This window comes from Myotis myotis, unplaced genomic scaffold (assembly GCF_014108235.1).
Source record: "Myotis myotis isolate mMyoMyo1 unplaced genomic scaffold, mMyoMyo1.p scaffold_m19_p_9, whole genome shotgun sequence".
In the NCBI taxonomy this organism is placed as follows: Eukaryota; Metazoa; Chordata; class Mammalia; order Chiroptera; family Vespertilionidae; genus Myotis; species Myotis myotis.
In genome coordinates, this window is record NW_023416401.1 from 63,289,732 (window position 1) to 63,313,325 (window position 23,594).

At 48.0% G+C, this 23,594-nt stretch overlaps 1 protein-coding gene across 1 annotated transcript; it reads left to right on the forward strand.

Moving 5' to 3' along the window:
- The first annotated feature begins 963 nt into the window (after positions 1-963).
- Positions 964-23,291, forward strand: TGM6 (transglutaminase 6). Its single transcript, XM_036320959.1, has 13 exons — positions 964-970; positions 3,193-3,411; positions 4,206-4,448; positions 5,162-5,280; positions 7,000-7,128; positions 10,649-10,826; positions 11,418-11,556; positions 14,201-14,304; positions 14,381-14,623; positions 15,755-16,096; positions 21,210-21,364; positions 21,655-21,788; positions 21,972-23,291. Exons 1-13 carry the CDS (start codon positions 964-966, stop codon positions 22,123-22,125), a joined length of 2,166 nt encoding a protein of 721 aa, XP_036176852.1. The 3' UTR covers positions 22,126-23,291.
- Positions 23,292-23,594: the final 303 nt, after the last annotated feature.

A 23,594-nucleotide genomic window follows, 5' to 3' on the forward strand; every position in this document is an offset into this window, starting at 1 on the left:
TTCCATCCCAGTTATCATTAGGGCTCCCTCCATGTGCCAGTTGGTTACTGCTGTGTAACAAACCACCCCAGCACTTACAGGCCGACAACAACAACCATTCTCTCTCTCATGAACCTGCCATTTGGACAAAGCTCAGCAGGGACAGCTTGTGTCTGCTTCATTTGGTGTCAGGTGGGGCAGCGTGACTGGGGGCTGGAGAATTTGCTTGCAAGATGGCTCACTTCTCTGGCTGCCCAGTTGGTGCCAGCTGCTGCTGGGAGTTCAGTGGTCTGTGGGTTGGAGGTCTCAGTCCCTCTCCATGTGGGCTTCTCCATGGGCCATTTGGCTTTTTTCATAGCATGGCACTGGGTTCCAAGATCAAGCAACTCAAGGAACCAGACAGAAGCTATATCAACTTTTATGACTTATCCTTGGAAGTCACAAAGTGCCATTCTGTTTTCGCCACAATTCCTCCCAGATTCAGCAGGAGGAGAAACAATGGGAGCAGAGATATCACTGCAACCACCTTTGGAAAAAACAATCTGCCACTCCCCTAACAGAAAAGTTATATGAAGGTTCGAGCGTCTTTAGAAAGCCAAACGTTTTGGCCAGCTCTCTCCAAACATTGGCCAGATAAGCCATTGCTCTGATGCGCATGGACCAAGCCCATGTTGTGTTTTTAGAGTCTGGGGCTTCTGGGTTTTTTACTCTTGTGGGGTCAAAGGTCATGGCAACATAGCCTAGAGGTCCCAAACAAGCACAGGCTCAGAAGCCAGATTTCCAGCTCCATCACTTAGAGGCTGTGCGACTCAGTTTCCCCATCTGTGAAGTTGGAACAGGTTTATGAAGATTAAATGAGCTAATATTTAAATGTTTAGTTTTATAAGTGCTTGGTTCATAGGAAGCTTTATTAAATTATCCAGCCAAGAATTACTGAGCACTTACTGTATACTAGGTACCTAATAAAACAGAGCCAAGAGCCCCATGGCGGGTACCCTGAGGCAGGGAATACTTGATGACATTACTTCAGTGGTTCTCAAGTGTGGAAGATTGTATTTGACAGGATGGACATCTCAATACACTAGATCTCATCTCACATGTCCTTCTTACAATGTGGCATTGACCCATTTTCATAAGGGGTGGGGTGTGTTCCTTCCCCCTTAAACCTGTGCAGACCTTTGTAGCGGCCCTGACCAATAGCCTATGGTAGACCGAGTGCAACTTCTAAGGTTTGGTCATAAAAGGCATTGCAGCTTCCACCTTGGTCTCTTGCATCACTTGGTCAGCGGAAACTAGGTGCCATGCCATGAGGATACTCCCCAAATCTTTCTCTTAGATGTTTGAGATAGACCTGCTCTTCTGCCAAACTGCAACCTCCTGGCGGCAGGGCGAAGGTATCCTTCATGGCCATGGAGCCTGCAGCACCCAGCACAGCACCCAACACCTGAATGAATGAACACTGAAGTAGACGGAAGTGGATGGAGGGAGAAGATGCTTGGGTTGAGGCTGGATATGCCACCCACCTTTCCACTGGAGACACCCCATCCAATTCAAGACAGTCTAAATGCCCCCTCCTCAAGCGAGCCTCGCTATCACCTGCAGACCAGGCTAGGCCCCTCTTTAATACTTCCTTTCAGCTCCACGTACTTTGCCTTAACAACCTATATCAGAATGATAGTTATTTGTGGACTCATCTATTTACGTGTCACCTTGCTCATCTGGAATATAAAGCTCTGGCCCTAACCAGTTTGGCTCAGTGGATAGAGCATTGACCTGCAGACCAAAGGGTCCCAGGTTCTATTCCGGTCAAGGGCATGTACCTTGGTTGCAGGCTCCTCCCCAGCCCGGGCCATGGTCGGGGCGCGTGCAGGTGGCAACCAATTGATGATTCTCTCATATTGATGTTTCTCTCTGTCTTTCCCTCTCTCTTCCACTCTCCCTAAAAATCAATGGAAAAATATCCTCAGGTGAGGATTAACAACAACAAATAAATAAGTAATTAAAGCTCTGTTCTTGGGGCTCCAAATGGCAGCCAGTTGTCCTCCACAAGGTATCGTTATTCCCACTCTACAGAAGAGTACCTTGGAGCACAGAGAAGTCAAGCAGAAGGTAGTTTAGCCACTAGATGACCAAGTCAAGATATGAACCCACATGAGCTGATCCCAAAGGCTGTGCTCATAACGACTGAGCCACAGAGCCTCACTGTGTATCTCTCGAGGGAAAGTCCAGATCTATCTCGCGGACCAATATATCCCAGTGCCAGTCTGGCACAGAAAATACACAGTCAATCCCCGTATTTGTGGATTCCGTGTTTGCAAATTGGCCTACTGCCTGCAATTTATTTTTAATTCCAAGTCAGTCCTCATGTGCAGACTGAAGAAAATCGGGTGGCCTAACATGGGTGCTCCCAGCTGTAGTGGGAAAAGGTGATGCTCTGTCTCCTTATTTCCGCTCTTGTACTACAAACAAGTGTCCTTTTTGCAGTCTATTTAATGCCACGTTTTCTGCATTTTTGTCTTTTTTGTTGATAATTTTGCAGTTTAAAATGGCCCCAAGCTTAGTGCAGAAGCGCTGTCTAATGTTCCTAAGCACAGGAGGCTCCGACGTGCTTTACGGAGAAAACGCATGTTAGCTAAGCTTCATTCAGGCCTGAGGTACAGTGTTGTCCATGAGTGTAATGTTAATGAAGCAACAATACATTAAACTAGGGGGCCAGTGCAGGACTTGGTGCACCTTGAGAGGAACTGTGGGCTGTGAGGCATGCTGGTAGGTACAGGGGCAGGTCTTGGTCCATCCTCCATGCCCCTGCCCGGCCCCTCCCGCCACGGTCCCCCCACCCCATCTTATTAGATAGGATAAGGTGCCTTTAAACAGAAACACATCCTCCATGCCCCTGCCCCTCCCCTCCCGCCGAGGTCCTCCCACCCCATCCCTGTCCCCTGTCTGCCAGCAGCCCCGCTCACATGCTGCTCATCAATATATAAAAACAAGGTTATATATTGATCGACTGATGAAGCAAATTGTGACAAAGGCTCCCAGAAACCTAGCCCTGTACTTTCCCTAAGAGCAGTGGTTCAGTGCTCACTAATTCAGTGTTCAGGGAGACTTGCTAGAACGTAACTACCACAAATAACCAGGATCCACTGTGTGGGACAACTAGTGGCTGAATGAGCACGTGGCTGGCAGGCTGAGGCAGATGGGGGCAGGGGTGAGAAACATGCCACGGGCTTGGCCTCATCTCCCTGTCCTCTCCCTCAGGGATCAGAGTCACGGAGGTGGACTGGCAGTGGCCAAGGAATGGTGCTGCCCACCACACCCAGGAGTACCCCGGCCCCGAGCTGGTGGTTCGCAGGGGCCAGATGTTCACCTTCATGCTGGAGCTGAACTGTGCCCTGGACAGCAAGGACACCCTCATCTTCACGGTGGAGACAGGTAACTGGCTCACGGCAGCCTCCACTGGGCCACAGTCAGGAACACTTGTCTTGTGACCAGTGACCTGAGACCCTGTAGTCATCAGCCCAGACTTGGGGGCAAACAAATCCCTATACGTGGGCTGAGCCCTGGATCCTGGACGGTTTTGACGACAGCTTTCTGGGGGTGGCTGGGAGGTGCTGTAGCAGGCAGAGGGATAGACAAGATGATGACTCTGGAATCCTGAGGACACCAAGGATTCTGGAAGGTCAAGAAATCAGCAGGCAGCCGAAACCGGTTTGGCTCAGTGGATAGAGCGTCGGCCTGCGGACTGAGGGGTCCCAGGTTCGATTCCAGTCAAGGGCATGTACCTGGGTTGCGGGCACATCCCCAGTAGGAGATGTGCAGGAGGCAGCTGATCGATGTTTCTCTCTCATCGATGTTTCTGACTCTCTATCTCTCTCCCTTCCTCTCTGTAAAAAATCAATAAAATATATTTTAAAAAAAAAGAAAAGAAAAAAATCAGCAGGCACCTGTCAGCCCACACCTTTCTCTCCTGGCCATACAAAAGGCAGACTTTGGTCTCAAAGGGGCCTGTCACTTTCTCTTTGATCCAGGAGGTGGGTGGGAGTCAGGACAGCTGAGTACCCCATTCTGCCAAGGCCCAGTATTGTCTTCGCCAGGCTCTTCCCCGCAGGTGGTGTCCCAGCAGCTCGGGGAGGGAAGGCTGCACGTCCAGGCCGGCGGCTTTCTGCTTTTCCGGAGCTGGATTTCCTGAGGTGACTGGTCTCATGAGTGCCTCTCCTCTCCTCCAGGGCCCCAGGCTTCTGAGGCTCTCGGCACCAAAGCCGTGTTCCCGACATCGGAGCTGGAGGTGGGAAATGCCTGGACAGCAGTGAGGGCGGCTCAGAAGGGGAAAACAGTGACCATCAAGGTCACCAGCCCTCCCGATGCCGTCATTGGCCGCTACCGGCTGAGCGCCAGGCTTTCCTCTCGCCGCAAACACAGTGACCGGAAGCTGGGCGAGTTTGTTCTCCTTTTCAACCCCTGGTGCCCAGGTAGGAGCTGCCATGACCAAAGCACAAGCTTTCCTGGAAGTTGTCCTAGAGGAGGGCTTACCCTTAGGAAGTGCCTGGGAGGCAGGTCAATGGCTAGGGAGGTCAATGCCAAGATCTTGGTGAGAGCCAGGCCTAGGTGGAGGTGGGCACTGGGCAGAGGAACCTGGTAGCAGGTGCTCCACAGGAGCCTGTGCCAGGGGGATGGGAACCGGTGGTTTCTGTGTGCAGAGGCCAGTGGGCAGCGATGGGGCCTGAGGCAGGAGGGACCCAGGAATGGGTAAGAGCTGGGCTTTAGCCATCAGACAGCGTTGGTTCGGTCCCGGCTCTCCTGTTGCTTCTCTCTATGAGTGTCAGCTTTCTCATCTGTAATATGGGAATAACAGCCTATCTCTAAGGGTTATGGTGAAAATTCATAGCACCAATGCTTGCAATATAGTAAACACATTATAAGGGGTTCTGGGGTCAGTATTCTTATTAGTATTGAAGAAATTTGAGGCTGCTGTTGGTACCAGTAGGGTCAGCCAAAGACATCAGGACCCCTAAAATCCTTCAGTATTGGGCTGGGTTGGGGTTGGTCCCTGCCTGGGAGAGATCAGCCAGGTGGAACGCAGCCTGGGAGCCCAGCAAGCCCCTCTTGGCCTCTCCTGCCAGCCAGCCTCCCGGCACCTCCTGCAGCTGGTCCCTGCTGAGCCCCTTTGACCTGTGCCTTTCAGAGGATGATGTGTTTCTGGCCTCAGAGGAGGAGAGACAGGAGTACGTGCTCAATGACAGCGGGATCATCTTCCGCGGCGTGGAGAAGTGCATCCGAGCCCAAGGCTGGAACTTCGGGCAGGTCTCCAGGGGCACCAGCCACAAGGGGGATGTGGGCTAGGGCATGCGAAAACTCAACCCAGGAGCCCTTTCTCCCAGGAGGGACAAGCTGTCTGGCTCCCAGAGCAAATTCGTCCATTCATTCATTCATCTACTATTAGTTGTGTCAGGGCCTGCGCTGGGTCCTTGGGAAGGCAAAGTGCTTTGGATGTATTTGGAAACAGAATGGGTCAGTTCTGCTATCCTAATATATGAAAAGCCAGGGGCCCTCACGACCAAAACAAACGGACGGATAATGGAACTGCAGGCTGCAAGGGGCGACAAGGCTGGCAGGGGTGTTAGTGAGGGACGACCAAGCGACTGAACAGCAGGCTGCATGGAGTGACCGAGCCAGCAGGGGGGTTAGGGAAAGGTGACCAAATGACTGAACAGCAGGCTGCGTGGGGCAACCAGGCTGGCAGGGGGGGAAGTTGGGGGTGACCAGGCTGGCGGGGGGGAGCAGTTGGGGCGATCAGGCAGGGAAGCAGGTGAGCAGTTAGGAGCCAGCGGTCCCGGATTGCGGTCCCAGAGATTGGGCCTAAACCGGCAGTCGGACATCCCCTGAGGGGTCCCAGATTGGAGAGGGTGCAGGCCAGGCTGAGAGAACACCCTCCCCCCCCACCACCCGCACGAATTTTGTGCACCGGGCCTCTAGTAGAAAGATAAATAGCGTAGATCAAGGGTTCTCAGTCTCAAGCCTGCACCAGCATCACGTGGAAGGCCCCTGAAAACACAGATGTCTGGGCACCACCCCCAGAGTGGCTGACTCATGAAGGGCTGGAGAGGGGATAATTTGCATTTCTAACAAGATCCCACGTGAAGTCATTGCTGCTGGTCTGGGGCCACACCTGAGAGCCTCTGGCTTAGATAAATAGTTACAATACAGGCGTGATGGGCAGAGGAAAGTCAGGGTAGTAGAGGTGGGAGCAGAGGGTGTTCAGAAGATCACGAAAGGAAACGCCACGGTGGGGCTTGTGGGAGGCTTCGTGGTATTAACAGGGGCTGGTGTCCAAAGTTGGGCGGGACCTGGACGGGCAGAGGGAAGAGCAGACAGGGCAGCAGGAGGTGGGAAGTCGGAAGGTACCGAGGTTCTGCTGGAGGAGCTCGGTCTGCCCGGGCTCCGGGTGCCCAGCCAGAAGAAGGGTGGCAGGCAAGGGAAGGACCTTGACTGTGGGCTGAGGAGTGGGTGTGGAAAGCATTTGGGGTCAGGGACTGGGGACAATACACTTCTCAGCATCCACTGCTTAGAGTCATGTGGGAAAGTGAGGGTTCCCAGACCCTCCAAATTTTCCAAGACTGGACATTTTAATTTGTATGTAGAAACTTCCCAGTGTTTAAATGAATTCGCCCAGTTTGCCAATTAATTCGAATGTAGTTGAAAAAATCATAGAAACCATCCGAGTAAGCCGGTGGGGTCGACGTGACTCCAGAGCCACAAGTTCACACTATTGACTGCGGGCACTGGGGAGCCATGGGGGCTATTGAGCAGGAGAGGACATGGTTAGGGTTGAGCTTCTGGTTCCCGGGTGACTTTTGAGGAAGGGTTTCTGAGTCTTGGGGATGCTCGGTGGGACCTCTAGGGGGTATGGGGAGGCAAACTCCCCTTCCCCTGCACAACACAAATGACTGACTGGGTGAGGTCGTGGGAGGGTCTGGAATATGGGTGAGGCTCTGGCTCTAAGCACAGCCTCTCTGGGGACAGTTTGAGGAGGACATCCTGAACATTTGCCTCTCCATCCTGGACCGAAGCCCCAGTCACCAAAACAACCCGGCCACCGATGTGTCCTGCCGCCACGACCCCGTCTACGTCACCAGGATCATCAGCGCCATGGTGAGGAGCCCCGCCATCCTCTTGTTTTAATTCTCTACAGCTGCCTAACAAACCACCCCAAAACTCAGGGCTCTAAAACAACCATTTATTATGCTTACAATTTTACGGATCAGGGACTTGGGCAGAGCACTGCGCGGATGGCTTGTCTCTGCTCCAAGATGCTTGGGCGGGGGGTGTCTGAGTGGCTGCAGATGTCTGGGGCCTTGGTTCTGGCGGCCAGTGTTCTCTGGAAGCCCTTGGTCTCTCCCATGCCGCGCCTGCCGGAGCTGGACCGTGAAGATGGCTTCTGCACTCTCCTGGCTGGCGCTGGGGTGGGGTAGTGGGAAGAGCTGGGGCTGGCCAGTCATCATTGTCTCTCCATGCAGCCTTTCCACGTGGCTGGGCTGGGCTTCCTCGGAGCATGGAAGTCTGAGGGTAATCAGGCATGGCACCTGGCTTCTCCGCACCTGGTTGTTCCAGAAAGAGGAAGCCGGAGCTGCCAGTGGTATGAGCGCCTGGGCCTGGAAACTGGCGCAGCGTCACTTCCACCATAGTCCTTGGCAAAGTAGCCACAGCAGCCAGATTCGGGGAGAGGGTGCTCAGACTCACCTCCTGGGGAGGGCTGCCATCTTTAACCCATTACACACCAGTCCTCCCTCCTCAGAAGAAGGCCTTGTAGCTCTCTCTAAGAAAGCAAGTGTTAGACAAAATGGACAAAGCTGCTTTTCTCATATTTGATACTCTCAGTTCCCCAAGACCTCAGAGAGCTGTTGGAGCACAGGGACTCCAAAGCAGTGACCAGTGCTGACAGTAGACACTATGGCCCTGGGGCACAAGCCCTGAACTCCTTTTACTCACTTGCTGTGTGATCAGGGCAAGTCCCTTAACCTCTCTGAATCTCTCTCTCTCTTTCTTTTTTTTTCTTTCTTTTTCATCTGAACACAAAAGTAAAATAATAGAACCTACTTTAAGCAGGTTAATATAGTGGGCCCAAAGCTTTAGAGGAGTGCCTGGCACCCGGGAAGCATTTATTGAATGTTAGCCATCTCCATAATTATTATTCGACCAACAGTTCCCCAAAACACACCATTTAAAACAGGAAATGCTCTAAGACTGTTGATGATTTTCTTTTTTTGTTGTTGTTTTTTGTTTGTTTGTTTGGTTGGTTTTTTTTAATTAAATCTTTATTGTTCAGATTATTACATTTGTTCCTCTTTTTTCCCCCCCATAACTCCCCTCCTCCCAGTTCCCGCCCCACCCTCCGCCCTCACTCCCCACCCACTGTCCTCTTCCATAGGTGCACGATTTTTGTCCAGTCTCTTTCCGCATCTCCCACACCCCTTTCCCCCCCAAGAATAGTCAGTCCATTCCCTTTCTATGTCCCTGATTCTATTATGATCACCAGATTATTTATTCACTTGATTCTTAGATTCACTTGTTGATAGATGCATATTTGTTGTTCATAATTTGTATCTTTACCTTTTTCTTCTTCTTCCTCTTCTTAAAGGATACCTTTCAGCATTTCATATAATACTGGTTTGGTGGTGATGAACTCCTTTAGCTTTTCCTTATCTGTGAAGCTCTTTATCTGACCTTCAATTCTGAATGATAGTTTTGCTGGATAAAGTAATCTTGGTTGTAGGTTCTTGGTATTCATCACTTTGAATATTTCTTGCCATTCCCTTCTGGCCTGCAAAGTTTCTGTTGAGAAATCAGCTGACAGTCGTATGGGTATTCCCTTGTAGGTAACTGGGTTTCTTTCTCTTGCTGCTTTTAAGATTCTCTCTTTGTCTTTTGCTCTTGGCATTTTAATGATGATGTGTCTTGGTGTGGTCCTCTTTGGATTCCTTTTGTTTGGGGTTCTCTGCGCTTCCTGGACCTGTAAGTCTATTTCTTTCACCAGGTGGGGGAAGTTTTCTGTCATTATTTCTTCAAATAGGTTTTCAATATCTTGCTCTCTCTCATCTTCTGGCACCCCTATAATTCTGATGTTGGTACGCTTGAAGCTGTCCCAGAGGCTTCTTACACTATCTTCGTATTTTCGGATTCTTTTTTCATTTTGCTTTTCCAGTTGGTGCCGGGAGCCAGTCCATCCTTGCTGTTTCAAAGGACCTGGCATATATGGCATACTGTTCTTAAAATGTTTGCTCACCTTCTTGGCACTATGTGTTTTAACCAAGGTCTCCTCTCTGAGAAAGGTTGTTTCCCCAGGTAGGGATTTTTTCCCTGAAGTCAGGGAGGGGATAAAACTCCTTAACTAAGTACCAGGTGGGTAGTTAATCACTTTAACTACAAACAATCATGCTTAAGCTACATAATCTTTACTCCCTGGAATGGAGATAAGAAACGCCCTAACCTTTGTAATAGAGATTGATAGGATTGAATCAACTGGTATAAATACAGATGTAACAAGACAGCAAGAGACAGAACTTAGAATACAGAACTTAGAACACAGAACTAAGAAGACAGAACCTACACAGAATCTAGAGACAGAACCTAGTGAGAGAACATGGCAAAAGATCCTGGTCTGAACCTGACTACAGAAATTGGCAAGAGAACCTGACTAGAACCTGGTGACTGAACCTGGCTGGAGAACCTGGTGACAGAACCTGGCTGGAGAACCTAGCGAGGGAACATGGCTACAGAACCTGGCTGGAGAACCTGGAGAACCTAGCAAGAGAACATGGACACAGAAACTGGCTGGAGATCCTAAGCAGAACTTCGCTGGAGATCCAGACCAGAACTTGGCTGGAGATCCTGGCTGGAGATCCTGGCTAGGCTGCTGATCAACTGAACACTGTCTCCGTGTCATTCCTTCTTCGCTGACTCCATCCACACCTTTGGGAACCCCTGAACCTGCTGGGGTTGGACCCCGGCAAGTTGGGTGTTTTTTGCTTCTTCGCGTTTCGAATCTTTGACTTGATTCTTGCGCTCCTCTGGTCTGCTGTTGGGTGTCTGTATAATATTCTTTATTTCAGTCAGTGTATGCTTAATTTCTAGTTGGTTCTTTATCACAACATCGAGGGTCTCATTAGATTTCTTGAGGATCTCATTACATTTATCGGCGGTCTCACCAGTCTTTTCGAGGGCCTTACTAAGTTTATCGGCAGCTTCTAGACAGTTCTTGAGAGACCTTAAAAGTGTGGTTTTGAGCTCTATATCTTCCATTTCTGACATTTGCGTCCTGTTTCTTTGTCTCCGCATTTTTATATCTTTTCTTGGTGCACCCCCTAGTGGTCTTTGTGCGCAGTCTTGTAGTTAAGCCTTGATTGTTGTCGGTAATACCAGGGGTGATTTGACCTCCAGGCTAACTGGCTATGAGAGCCCTGATTTTCAACAATAGAGTAACCCAATGGGAGGTCACTACATGTAGTAAATGGTAGCGAAAAGTAGAAATTTTAAGACACTAAAATTTTCAGACAATTTAAAAGCAAGAGGTGACCCCAAATGCCTGGATGGTCCAAAGCTGGAGGTGATTGTTCAATGGTGAGGCTGCCGAAGGGGGGAGCCCTGCTGGTGGTGGACCCATCCGTCTGTGCAGGTGAACAGCAACAACGACCGGGGCGTGGTTCAAGGCCAGTGGCAGGGCAAGTACGGCGGCGGCACCAGCCCGCTGCACTGGCGCGGCAGCGTGGCCATCCTGCACAAGTGGTTCAAGGGCAGGTTCAAGCCAGTCAAATACGGCCAGTGTTGGGTCTTCGCTGGAGTCATGTGCACAGGTACTCCAAAATTAGGCCACTTCTCTCATTTACATTAATTTGCATAGATCTCTTCTCTTTCACCCCCCCATCCACTCCCCCCCGCCCCCCACAAAAAAAAAAAAAAAACACACCCAGTCTTTCTTTACTGGTGAAGGGGAAATAGAAGTCTGGCTAATGAAGAGAGAAAGCGGATAGTTCATTTACGTGACTGTGGATCATTTATTTGGCCAAAGGAGTTCCCCCTCCCTCTGCCTGGAACTCACTGAGTGCCCTTGGGCAAACCCTGTGGCCCCACGGCCTCCGGTCCCCTGGTCCCCTCGGGATTCCAAGGCTGTTACATGGCTTCCAAGGTCCTGCCAGCCTTGGAGCCTGTCCATTCAAAAGTGGGGGAGGGGGCAGTAGTGTCCCCAGAAGTCCCCTGAAAGAAGGTAGAGGAGAGGGTGGTGTTTGTGAGAGTGGAGACAGGAGTCTCGGCCCTGACCAAGTAGACAAAGACAAGGAGGAGCCTGTGGCCAGAAATGAGGGGGGCAGCAAGCTGGGGGCGCCAGACCCCTCCCCAGTGCAGGGGCCTGGCTGCCCCTGGAGCCTCACCAGCCTCCTACTTTTCAGTCCTTAGGTGCTTAGGGATCGCGACACGGGTTGTGTCCAACTTTAACTCGGCCCATGACACAGACAGGAACCTGAGTGTGGACAAATACGTGGACTCCTTCGGGCGGACCCTGGAGGACCTGACGGAAGACAGCATGTGGTGAGTCCCAGGCCCGCTGGGTCCCAGGGGCTCCCTGAGGCAGTCCCCAACCTGGAGCCCAACTCTCCTGAGTTGAGCCAGTTCTGGGAGGAGTGAGAGGCACCGTGTGTGTGGTGGGGGGCGGTCCTAGGCAGAGGGACTCTGCTGAGATGCAGGAGTCTTTGGACGCGTGACTCGGAGGTCATGAGGGGGCTCAGGGTCTGACCGCCTCGAACCCCTGGTCCTCCCCTCTGTAGGACAAAGCCCTCCCCAGAGTCCTGTGACTATTACATTTTTTTAAATATATTTCTTTATTGATTTCAGAGAGGAAGGGAGAAGGAGAGAGAGATAGAAACATCAATGATGAGAGAGAATCATTGATCGGCTGCCTCCTGCACACCCCCTACTGGGGATCAAGCCCGCAACCCAGGCATGTGCCCTTGGCTGGAATCAAACCTGGGACCCATTGGTCCGCAGGCTGACGCTCTATCCACTGAGCCAAGCCGGCTAGGGCTACATTTTTGAAAATAGGGAATGCATTCATGTGCTTTGAAATTCCAAAGGTACAAAATTGGCCACAGTGGTAAGTCTCCCTCCGACCCGTCCCAGCCTCCCTGTCCTCCTCCCGGAGGCAGCACTGTGATCAGCTTCTCCCATCTCTTCCCAGAGTCCCTGCAGACACAAGAACAAGCACATAGTGAGTCCCCTTACACACCTGCTTTTTCATATTGGCAGCGTTGTGTAACAAGGCAGACCTCGTCTTGTTGCACATTTTATTTATTGTGTTTCGCTTTTTTTTAAAAATATATTTTATTGATTTTTTACAGAGAGGAAGGGAGAGGGATAGAGAGTCAGAAACATCGATGAGAGAGAAACATCGATCAGCCGCCTCCTGCACACCCCCTAACTGGGGATGTGCCTGCAACCAAGGTACATGCCCTTGACCGGAATCAAACCTGGGACCCTTGAGTCTGCAGGCCGACGCTCTATCCACTGAGCCAAACCGGTTAGGGCTGCGTTTCGCTTTATTGAACTTCACAGATGTTGCATTTTTGACAAGACCCCCTCCCCCCGTAAGCAAAAAAATCACAGCTCGTTTATTGTGGTACCTCGCTTTATTGCGGTGGTCTGGAACCGAACCCAAACATCTTCCAGATCTGCCTGTACTGTCATCCTGCTTTTGCATTTAACAACTTTATATCAGTACATTCAAGGTTTTCTTATTACTTGTAGTGTGTAAAATAATGTCGCACTAGTGTATGCGAGGCCCAGTCCGAGTGCACATATACTAACTCACGTTCCTCCAAAGAGCCTTGTGAGCGAGGTGGTATTGTTACCTCTATTTTGCAGATGAGGAGCCTGAGCTCAGAGAGGTTAGGTAACTTGTCTAAGGCCGTACAGCTAGTGAGCGGACCAGCAGGGGTGTGCACCTGGTCTGCCTTCCAGTTTTATGGGAACAATCATTGTTTCTCTGACCATCTCACATGGATGGACCGAACGGCTGCCTTTTATAGACAAGGCTTCAGTGAATAACCTCGTCCGAATGTTCATACGTATACGAGTTGACACACAAGTCAACTTTCTAAAGAGCAGAGGAAACCAGGAAGAACATACAACACAGAGCACAGACAGCCTTCGCAAGCCTGGCCTTCGAATGTCCTTGCCCCGCCAGGGAGTGTGCCCAGGAGCCCTCCCCCGCCCTTCTCCTGCCTCACATCACCTGCCTCTCTTCTCCCCTTTCCTTCTCTTTTTGCTTCTCTTCGCTCCCTGTCCCCACGGGAGCGCCACAAAAAGGAACAGACCTTTTGGATGTTGGGGCCTCTGTCACCATGCAGGCTGTCGCTGTCCTCCTTTTTGCCCCCAGATGCTTATCAAGATGTCTTCCCAAAAGCCATTACCTACCAAACAAGGGTTCGGAGACCAGCTGTAAAGATGGCACATCGGACCAACTAGGTTTCTCTCTGCTGCTTCCTTACTGTGTGACCCTGTGTCACCTTTCCTTGTCTCACAGTCTCATCTTTAACGTAGGAAACTTAAAGTAGAACCTGAGCTCCTTACCAAAGCCTACAGAACTCTGCATAATCTGAACCCTACGTGAACCCCATGCTTGCTGTAGCCCAGAGATACTTACATACCTTCTGTTCCTTGAACACACTGAAGCTTTTTCTTGTCTCGAGACCCTTCGCACATGCTAGTCCTCCTGCCCGGAACACTGTTCCCTTCACTCCTCCCATGGCTACTTCTTTCTCCTTTAACTCGCATCTCAGATGTCATTTACCTACAGCAGGTCTCCAGCAGTTATGCTCTATCTCAGGCCCCTCTTTTCACAGCATTGTTATTTGCATTTGTTTTATTTATCTGCTTACTTAATTTCACCTATCTCCCCATCTGTCTCCTTTGTTAGAATGTAAGCTGCATGAGAGCAAGGATCTTCTTATTTGCAGTTGTATTTCTAGTACCTTAAACAACAGGTTCTTGATACACACACACACACACACACACACGATACGTTTTCATCAGACCAGTTGAATGAATGGCTCACAAGATCCCACCTCAGCACCCTTGCAGAGTACCGGCCCAGGGAGGGCTCCCACTAGGAAGTTCCCCTAACATGGGCCTCTGTGCTCACTGTAGGCCACCCTGCCCCCTCCTCTCTCTGTGGCAGGAATTTCCATGTCTGGAATGAGAGCTGGTTTGCCCGGCAGGACCTGGGCCCCTCTTACAATGGCTGGCAGGTTCTGGATGCCACCCCCCAGGAGGAGAGCGAAGGTATGGGCTCAGCCGGGTGGGTCCCAGACACCTGCTTTCCCTCACCCATGCTGCTCACCCCTACCCTTCCTGCCAGGCGTGTTCCGGTGCGGTCCGGCCTCAGTCACTGCCATCCGTGAGGGCGACGTGCACCTGGCCCACGATGGCCCCTTTGTGTTTGCGGAGGTCAATGCAGACTACATCACCTGGCTCTGGAACGAGGATGACAGCAGGGAACGTGTGTATTCAGACACGAAGAAGATTGGGAGGTGCATCAGCACCAAGGCTGTGGGCAGCAACTCCCGCGTAGACATCACGGGCCTCTACAAGTACCCAGAGGGTAAGGGCAGCACGGCGGCCTCCATCAGCCTCCCCGATGACCCGACCGCTGCAGAGGGACAACCGTGGGTGGCGGGACCAGGCCCTTTCCCGGATGATCTGGTGGTGGTAGCATCCTTCAACACTGTCTCTGTGCTTTGAGCCAAGTGCCTTTAGCTCAGTGGCTCTCAACCTTCTGGCCCTTTAAATACAGGTCCTCGTGTTGTGATCCAACCATAAAATTATTTTCGTTGCTACTTCATAACTATAATGTTGCTACTACTATGGATCATAATGTAAATATCTGATATGCAGGATGGTCTTAGGCGACCCCTGTGAAAGGGTTGTTCAACCGCCAAAGGGGTCGTGACCCACAGGTTGAGAACTGCTGCTTTAGCTTCTAGTAATAGCTCCCTCTGTTTTCTAAGATTTCCCACATCTAATGATATAATAGCTGCATGTCCTTGAACACTTACCATGTGCCAAGCACTGTATGAGCTATGTTCACATATAATAATAATTACTTTAAACATAGTGATGATAGTAGTAGAGTTTTTTAACTTGAACATCTAGGATACTTAGCACTAGGGCCCAGTTCAAAATTAATAATAATAATAATAACAATAATAATAATAATAATAATAACAATAACAGCAGTGCCTGTTTATCATCTGCCAAAGCCTATGCCATGGTCACTAATTTGTGCTCTCTCCCACCTTCTCTCTCTAAAAAAAAAAAAATAGCCCTCGCCGGTTGGGCTCAGTGGATAGAGCCTGCAGCCTGAAGGGTTCCAGGTTCAATTCTGGTCAGGGGCACATGCCTGGGTTGCTGGCTCCATCTCCCCACTGGGGGCATGCAGGAGGCAGCCAATCTGGTGATTCTCTCTTGTCATTGATGTTTCTATCTCTCTCCCTTTCCCTTCCTCTCTGAAATCAATAAAAATATATATTTTTTTAAAAAAAAAACAATAAATAAATAGAAACTTTTACGTTATTGAAATAGTCCAGAACCAAACAGAATGCATATGGCTGAGGTCTGCATATGGCTCCTGGGCTGCCAATGGGAGACCTCCGGCAGCGTGGGAAATTAAAGTGAAGAGAAGAGGGGAAATGGGAACCGGTGGCCTGGCTCTGAGGTGTGCGGTGCCCTGCAGGGTCCCGGAAGGAGAGGCAGGTGTACTGCAAGGCCGTGAGGAAGCTGTTCGGAGTGGAAGCCTCTGGGAGGAGGGCCCGGGTCCGCAGGGGCGGCGGCCGCGGTCTCTGGCGCGATGACCTGCTGGAGCCCGCCACCAAGCCCAGCATCGCGGGCAAGTTCAAGGTGCTGGAGCCGCCCATGCTGGGCCACGACCTCAAGCTGGCCCTGAGCCTGACCAACCTCACCTCGCGGGCCCAGCGGGTCCGAGTCAACGTGAGCTGTGCCACCATCCTCTACACCCGCAGGCCGGTGGCCGAGATCCTGCGGGACTCCCAGGCGGTGCGGCTGGGGCCCGAAGAAGGTAAGACCGCCCGCTGCCCGGTGGGACCCGGCCAGCCCTGCCCCTTTCCGGGAGGTTGGGGGCGAGGCTTGACTTCCCATAATCCTACGTTCATCCCCAGGAAAGGAGAGGGTATTCCGAGCATTTGCCCAGGGCCTCGCCTCTAGTCTGCACTTTCCAGATGAGGAAACTGAGGCTCAGAGGGGCTCACTAATGAGAAGAGTCATAAAGTCACAATCACCTGCTGGCAAACGGACCGAATAGTGAGAGGATTTATAGTCTCTATTTATAAATTAGTATGAACTCTTACATGCTGGGGGCATGTCATACCCTGTGGAATACGCTTGTGTCGCCTTCCCCAGGTGCCCTGCATGAGAGGGGTAGGTGAGTAAGAGGCGTTTATTAAGTGCTTACACATGTCAGGCCCTGTCCTGGGAATTCAACTCACACCCAGAAAGGTGAGCTCGCCAGTCCACGGCCACACATCAGTCTGTGCAGAGGCAGGACTCACACCAGCCTGAGAGCCCAGGCAAAAGCCAGGCACATGGCGCAGCTGGCCCTGCGGCCTGACCGCGGGCCTTGGAGAGGTGGGTGCGGCCAGCCCACACGGACTGTGCTTAACATGCCTAACGGTGCATTTGCCTGAAATGCACCCTTGATATTTTGAACCAAAACATCATCCTTTTGAAATTTTTTGCACAATTTTAAGGTACTTTATTCTAACTGCTTTTAAATATATGTATTTCAAGGATTTTTTACACCTGGCACTTCATCTATGATTTACTAAATGTATCCCATTTGATTATTCCTTTTCCTACTCTCTCTTCCTCCCTACCTCTCTGTCTTTCTCTCCCTCTTCCTGTCTTTGTCTGTCTATCTCTTCACATACCTTCTGAACTGTAAGGATTCAATTAAACAAAGAAACTGTTGCTCTGGGCCAGTTTGTGGTGAGGGAAACTTGTGTATCTTGACAAGGCGTGAAAACATATGAAGGAGGTGTCATTTAATTTTCACAAAATCTAAATCACACTTTATAATGAAATATTAATTAACATATACTTTCTCCGGGCTTTTAGCAATTTTTTTCATATTGAAAGTAATACACAGTCATTAATGACTGAGAGCACGCAAGAGAAAGATCACCCAGGATCCTGCCACCCACCTACCGATGAACATATTTTCCTTGCAAATTTTTAATGCCTGTTTGCTTTTTGAAAAACATCGTTTTAATCATATTGCAAATACTCATTGGTGCTCTGCTCTTTACACTTTACATTGTAATTTAAATTTTTATAAGCCTTTCATTAACATCGTTTTAGTGGATGTGTAATCTGCAAAATATATGGTGATGTCTTTTATCTTTTCCCCTCTTTTGGGTAGTTATCAGCTTATTGCTATTTAAAAATACAAACACTACCCTGGCCGGTTTGGCTAAGTGGATAGAGCATCCACCTGCAGACTGAAGGGTCCTGGGTTCGATTATGATCAAGGACACATGCCCAGAGTTGCAGGCTCAGTCCCCAGTAGGGGGCGTGCAGGAGGCAGCTGATCCATGGTTCTCATCATTGCTGTTTCTCTCTCCCTCTCCCTTCTTCTCTGAAATCAATATATATATATATATATATATATATATATGTATGTGTATATATATATATATATGTATGTATATGTATATATATGTGTATATATATATATGTGTGTGTGTATATATTAATATATATACATATATACACTAATATATATATATACATATATATATATTCACAAATTCATATCCAAACCCATCAGAATGAAACTGCAGGAAATTAAATAAAAAATAAAATCTTTAAAAATACAGTAACGTAAACATCTTGGTTCAAATATATATATCCTTTTTCTCACCTGAATTTTTTATTGTTTTGTTAGAATACATTCACAAACATGGAATTACTGAGCCAAACGGTATGTCTATTAAAGTATAAAATTTATTAACATTTATCATTTTTTAATTAATGGACATTTTTAGCAGTTTTAGATTTACAGAAAATTTGAGTAGAAAGTACAGATAGATCACATATAGCCCCTCACCACCTCCCATCTTTCCCTATTATTAACATCTTGCATTAGTGTGGAACATTTGTTATAATTGATGAGCTAATATTGATACATTATTTATAAAGTCCATAGTTTACATTAGGGTCCACTGTATTGTACATCCTATGGGTTTTGACAAATGTATAATGACATGTATTCACCACTGGAATATCACGCAGAATAGTTTCACTGCCCTAAAATTGCGAAGAGTTTTTTTTTTTTACCAACTCATTCTTCCCTCCCTCTCCTTGAACCCCTGGCAACTACTGATCTGTTTACTGTCTCCATAGTTTTGCCTCTTTGAGAACGTCCTATAGTTGGAATCATAGAGCCTTTTCACGTTGGCTTCTTTCACTTAGAAACATATACTTAAGATTCCTCCATGTTTTTTTGTGGCTTGGTAGCTCATTTCTTTTTAGTGCTGAATAATAATCCATTATATGGATATAACAGTTTATTTATCCATTCACCCACTGAAGGACAGACTTCTTGGTTGCTTCCAAGTTTTAGCAACGATGAAGAAAGCTGCTATAAACATCTGTGTGCAGGTTTTTGTGTGGACAGATTTCAACTCTTTTGGGTAAATACCAAGGAGTGTGATTGCTGGATGGTAAAAGAGTATGTGTAGTTTTCTAAGAAACTGCCAAACTGTCTTTCAGAATGGCTGTACCATTTTGCATTTCCACTAGCAATGAGCAAGAGTTACTGTTGCTCTACATTCTCTCCAACACTTGGTGTTGTCACTGCTTTAGAGTTTTGCCATTCTAATAGGTGTGTGGTAGTATCTCATTGTTGTTTTCATTTGCAGTTCCTTCATGATTTAGGATGTTGAGCATCTTTTCATATGCATCTGTATAGCTTCTTTGGTGAGGTGTCTGTTCAGATCTTTTGCCCATTTTTTAATTGTGTTGTTCATTTTCTTATTGTTGACTTTAAGGGTACCTTGTATATTTTGGACAGCAGTCCTTTATCAGATATATCTTTTGCAAATACTTTCTCCCAGTCTGTGGCTTGTCTTCTCATTCTCTCTACAATGTCTTTCACAGAGCAGAATTTTATAATTTTAATGAAGTCCAACTTGTCAATTTTTTTTTCTTTCATGGATTGTGCCTTTGGTGTTGTATCTAAAAAGTCACCATTATACCCAAGATCTCTAGGTTTTCTCCTAGGAATTTTATAGTTTTGCATTTTACACTTAAGCTTATGATTTATTTTGAGTTCATTTTTGTAAAGGCTATAAATCTGTGTCTACATTTATTTATGTTTATTTATATTTGAATGTCCAGTTATTTCAGCATTATGTTTTTTAAAAACTGTAATTTCTTCATTTATTTCCTTTGTGACTATATTTATGTGGCTCTATTTCTGGACTACTCTGTTCCACTGATGTATTTGTCTGCTCTTTGCCAATACCATATTGTTTTGATTACTGTAGTTTTTGGTGAATCTTGAAATCTGGTAGTGCTGGTCCTTTGATCTTATTTTCCTTCAATATTATGCTGACTGTTCTGGATCTTTTGCCTCTCCACATAAACTTTAGAATCAGTTTTTCAATGTCCAAGAAATAACTTACTTGGATTTTGATAGGATTGCCTTAAATATAGATCAAGTTGGGAAGAACTGGCATCTCGATAATATTGGGTCTTCCTATCCATGAACATAGAATATCTCTCCATTTGTTTATATGTTTGACTTGTTTCATCAGAGTTTTGTTCTTTCCTTATATAGATCTTGTACATATTTTGTCAGATTAATGCCCAAGTATTTCATTTTGGGGATGCTAGTGTAAATGGTACTGTGTTTTTAATTTCAAATCTCACTTCATTGCCAGTTTATAGGAAAGTGATTGTATATTGATCATATATCCTGTGACCTTGCTGTAATCACTTACTAGTTCCAGGATTTTATTGTTGTTGTCCTTTCAAATCTTGTACCTAGATGATCATGTCATCTGTGAACAAAGAGTTTTCTTTCTTCCTTCCTAATCTGTATGCTTTTTATTTCCTTTTCTTGTCTTATTGCCTTAGCTGGGACATTCAGCACAATGTTAAAAAGGAGTGATGAGAGGGGACATCCTTGCCTTGCTCCTGATCTGAGTGGGAAAGCTCTGAGTTTCTCACCGTAAAGTATGTTGTCAGCTGTAGGTATTTTGTAAATGCTCCTTATCGAAATTCTCGGGGAACAGAGAGTGTGAGCCAAGTTCAAGCCTTTACGGACCTTTTCCACAGGTTTAAAACTCAGGGGCAGGAAGGAAACAGAAATAAGGAAAGCAGTGGCAATAGAGCAGTAGAGGATGGTAGGGTCTGGAACAAACTGGGAAGGACATGGTGCACCTAAATAATAATTATATATGTGGGTCAAAAAATAGCCCAAATATGACTGACAGTCAGATATGGCCTGTGGTAGCCTATACTCACAAGAAAAGAATACATAGTGTGTTTGTGGCTGGTGAGAGACAGAGATAGCCTGGACCAGAGGAGCTTAGAAGGCAGAGGGCACAAGCTCACTGCATGGGGGTATCAGTGAAGGTTTTTCATTATTGGTGGGGCTGGTTAGGACTGGGCCTTCGTGGGGAGGAACAAGAGAGAACTGTGCGGAAATTGGCCTCCTCCCTCGATTGGAAGCTTGAGACAGGTCTTTGGTCTCCCTCTTCTCTGCACTAGCACATAACAAGTGCTCAATAGACAGTGCGTGAACTCCTGATGGGATAAATGTTTAATGAACTGAGAGATTTCCATCTGGAATGACTAGGGAAAGTTTAAAGACATTTCCAGGAACTCTTAGAGAGACAATCTGATGTCATGGTAGCTGACTGGTCTGAATTTGAATTCCACCTCATCTTAGCTCTTTGATTCACTTGCCAAGTGGCATTGGACAAGAAATTACCCTCTCTGAGCCTCAGGTTTCTTCATCTGCGAACTGGGAATGATAATGCCTTCCTCCGGTTGGTTGCAAGGACCAGAAAGAGTGTAGCTGTGAATTGAACATTCCCTTCCTCTTTCTGGGTCCTGTTGAAAAAGAACATTGGATTCCCAACTCCCACCTCTTCTTTCCCTTCCAGAGAGAAAGATCCCAATCACAATATCTTACTCTCAATATAAGGAAGACCTGACAGAGGACAAGAAGATCCTGTTGGCTGCCATGTGCCTTGTCACCAAAGGAGAGAAGCTCCTGGTAGAAAAGGACATTACTCTGGAGGACTTCATCACCATCAAGGTGACCCCTGTCCGCATCCACCACCTTGTTCCTGGCCGAGCTGAGGGAGGAAATCAGAGGCTCGGGGGGGGGGGGGGGGGCGGGTGCTTCTGGCTCTGGCTTCAACTCTCACGGGTAGGAGAAATGGCATGGATGCAGGGGGATGGATAGAATGATGGAGCTAGGTAACTGGGTGTGTGAAAGCAAGGGGTAGAGATGATTTTGCCCCATCATCTGACCCACCAGGACCATGGGTTTTCCTGGGGAAATGAGGATGAGAAGGGATGATTTTATGGGTATTGCCCCTCCAGGTGCTGGGCCCGGCCATGGTGGGGGTAGCAGTTGTAGTGGAAGTGATGGTGGTCAACCCCCTCTTGGAGAAAGTAAAAGGCGGTATGCTGATGGTGGAGGGCAGTGGCCTTCTCCAGGGACAGCTCAGCATTGAGTAAGTGCCACTCTGGGGAGGGTGGAAGTGTGGGGGGAGGGCTGCCTTTCTTCTAAGATGGGCTGTAGAGGAGCTGCTAGTGTGACCTTGATCTTGAGGTTTCTGGAGAGCCACGGACTGGCAGGCCAGCTCAGGAATGGGAGAGGGCTGATGGTCTGCTTTTCTCCTTTTCCCTTCCCCCAGTGTACCCAGCCTGGAGCCCCAGGAGAGGGCCTTGGTCCAGTTCAACATCACCCCCTCCAAGAGTGGCCTAAGGCAGCTGCAGGTGGACTTTGTCAGCCCCCAATTCTCAGACATCAAGGGCTTTGTGATCATTCACGTGGCCACAGCCAAGTGATGGGCCACAAGGGGCTGAGAGCAGAGGAGATGGCTCCCGTTCCTCTTCCATCCACCTTTTTGTCTCTGCCATGTGGAAGCCAGGAGCCCTGGGTTCAAGTCCTGCTTCAACTTCTGCCCCACTCTGTGAACTTGGGCAAGTCCCTTCCCCTCTTGGACCTTGATTTCCTGTCTGTAAAATGAGGTCTTAGACTCAGTAATCCTTATACTTTTGGACAATGGTGGATTATGTAGGGAGCCTTTACCATCTTCATCTCATCACCCTGGTTGCTGGAGGCTGACAGATCAAGCATCAAAGTAACCCCAACCCACCTGGCACTGCCACCTCCTGGCAGGCAGATCACGGTCACCTTGGCTAACTCCTGGTTCTCATTGCTTCTCTCTTAGCTCTTCAATGCTCTGACCACAACCAGACCCAAAACTTTTCTCCTGGCTCTTACAAAGAACCCAAAAGTTTTTAAGCTAAAACCTAAATGTTTCTTAACACCCCCGTTTTACATAGAGTGAGGAGCCTTGACTACACACTTGTGCTTGCCATTTACACCCTCTAAATTTTACCCCAAAGTCATGTTCCTTAAGAGCATTAGATTTGAAGGGATGGGAGATTTTCTCTCAATGAAGACCCAGGCCCAGAATCCGAAGGGTTACTTCTGCCTAGAAGAAGCTAAAGATAGAAAAGGAGCCATGAAGACTGGGTTACATTTGGGTATTCAGCCCCAAATCTGATCTAGTTATGGTCATAAATGACCTCATGCAACCAGCCCAGTGTTGATTTACTTCTTTGGAACCAGGAGAGTGTTGACTTTGCAGAACACCCCCAAGCAGCTTAGCTATGCACAATCACACTCTTAGCATCAAACAGGACAGAGAGCCCTGGGATGAGGACCAGCATGAAGACTTCCAGGTTCTGAAGATAACCACACCAGACATGAAAATCAGCTCAAAAATGTTCTACACAGTCAAAGGAATGATAATTAACCACATAACTGAAGACTAGAGTGAAGGAATAAATTGGAGTCACAATAGTCAAGCTACTAAATTATTAAAATAAAGTAGACTGAAGCATGAGGAAACAATTCTATTCTTTTTTTAAATATATTTGTTATTGATTTCAGAGAGAAAGAGAGAGGGAGAGATAGAAACATAAACGATGAGAGAGAATCATTTATCGGCTGCCTCCTGCATGCCCCCTACTGGGGATCGAGCCTGCACATGTGCCCTTGATGAGAATCGAACCCAGAATCTTTCAGTCCGCAGGCCAATGCTCTATCCATTGAGCCAAACCGGCTAGGGCAATGCTATTCTTTTTTAACTGATCCTGGGAACTTAAACTTTTGAACTTTCCAGTCCTGCATGAATACCTGGACCCACATCAGGGCATTGTACAATGCCTGGTCATTGTACATCATACCCTCTGGTTGATTATCTGAGTGACTTTGAGAAGAAATTGTTTCATTGTCTAGATCACTG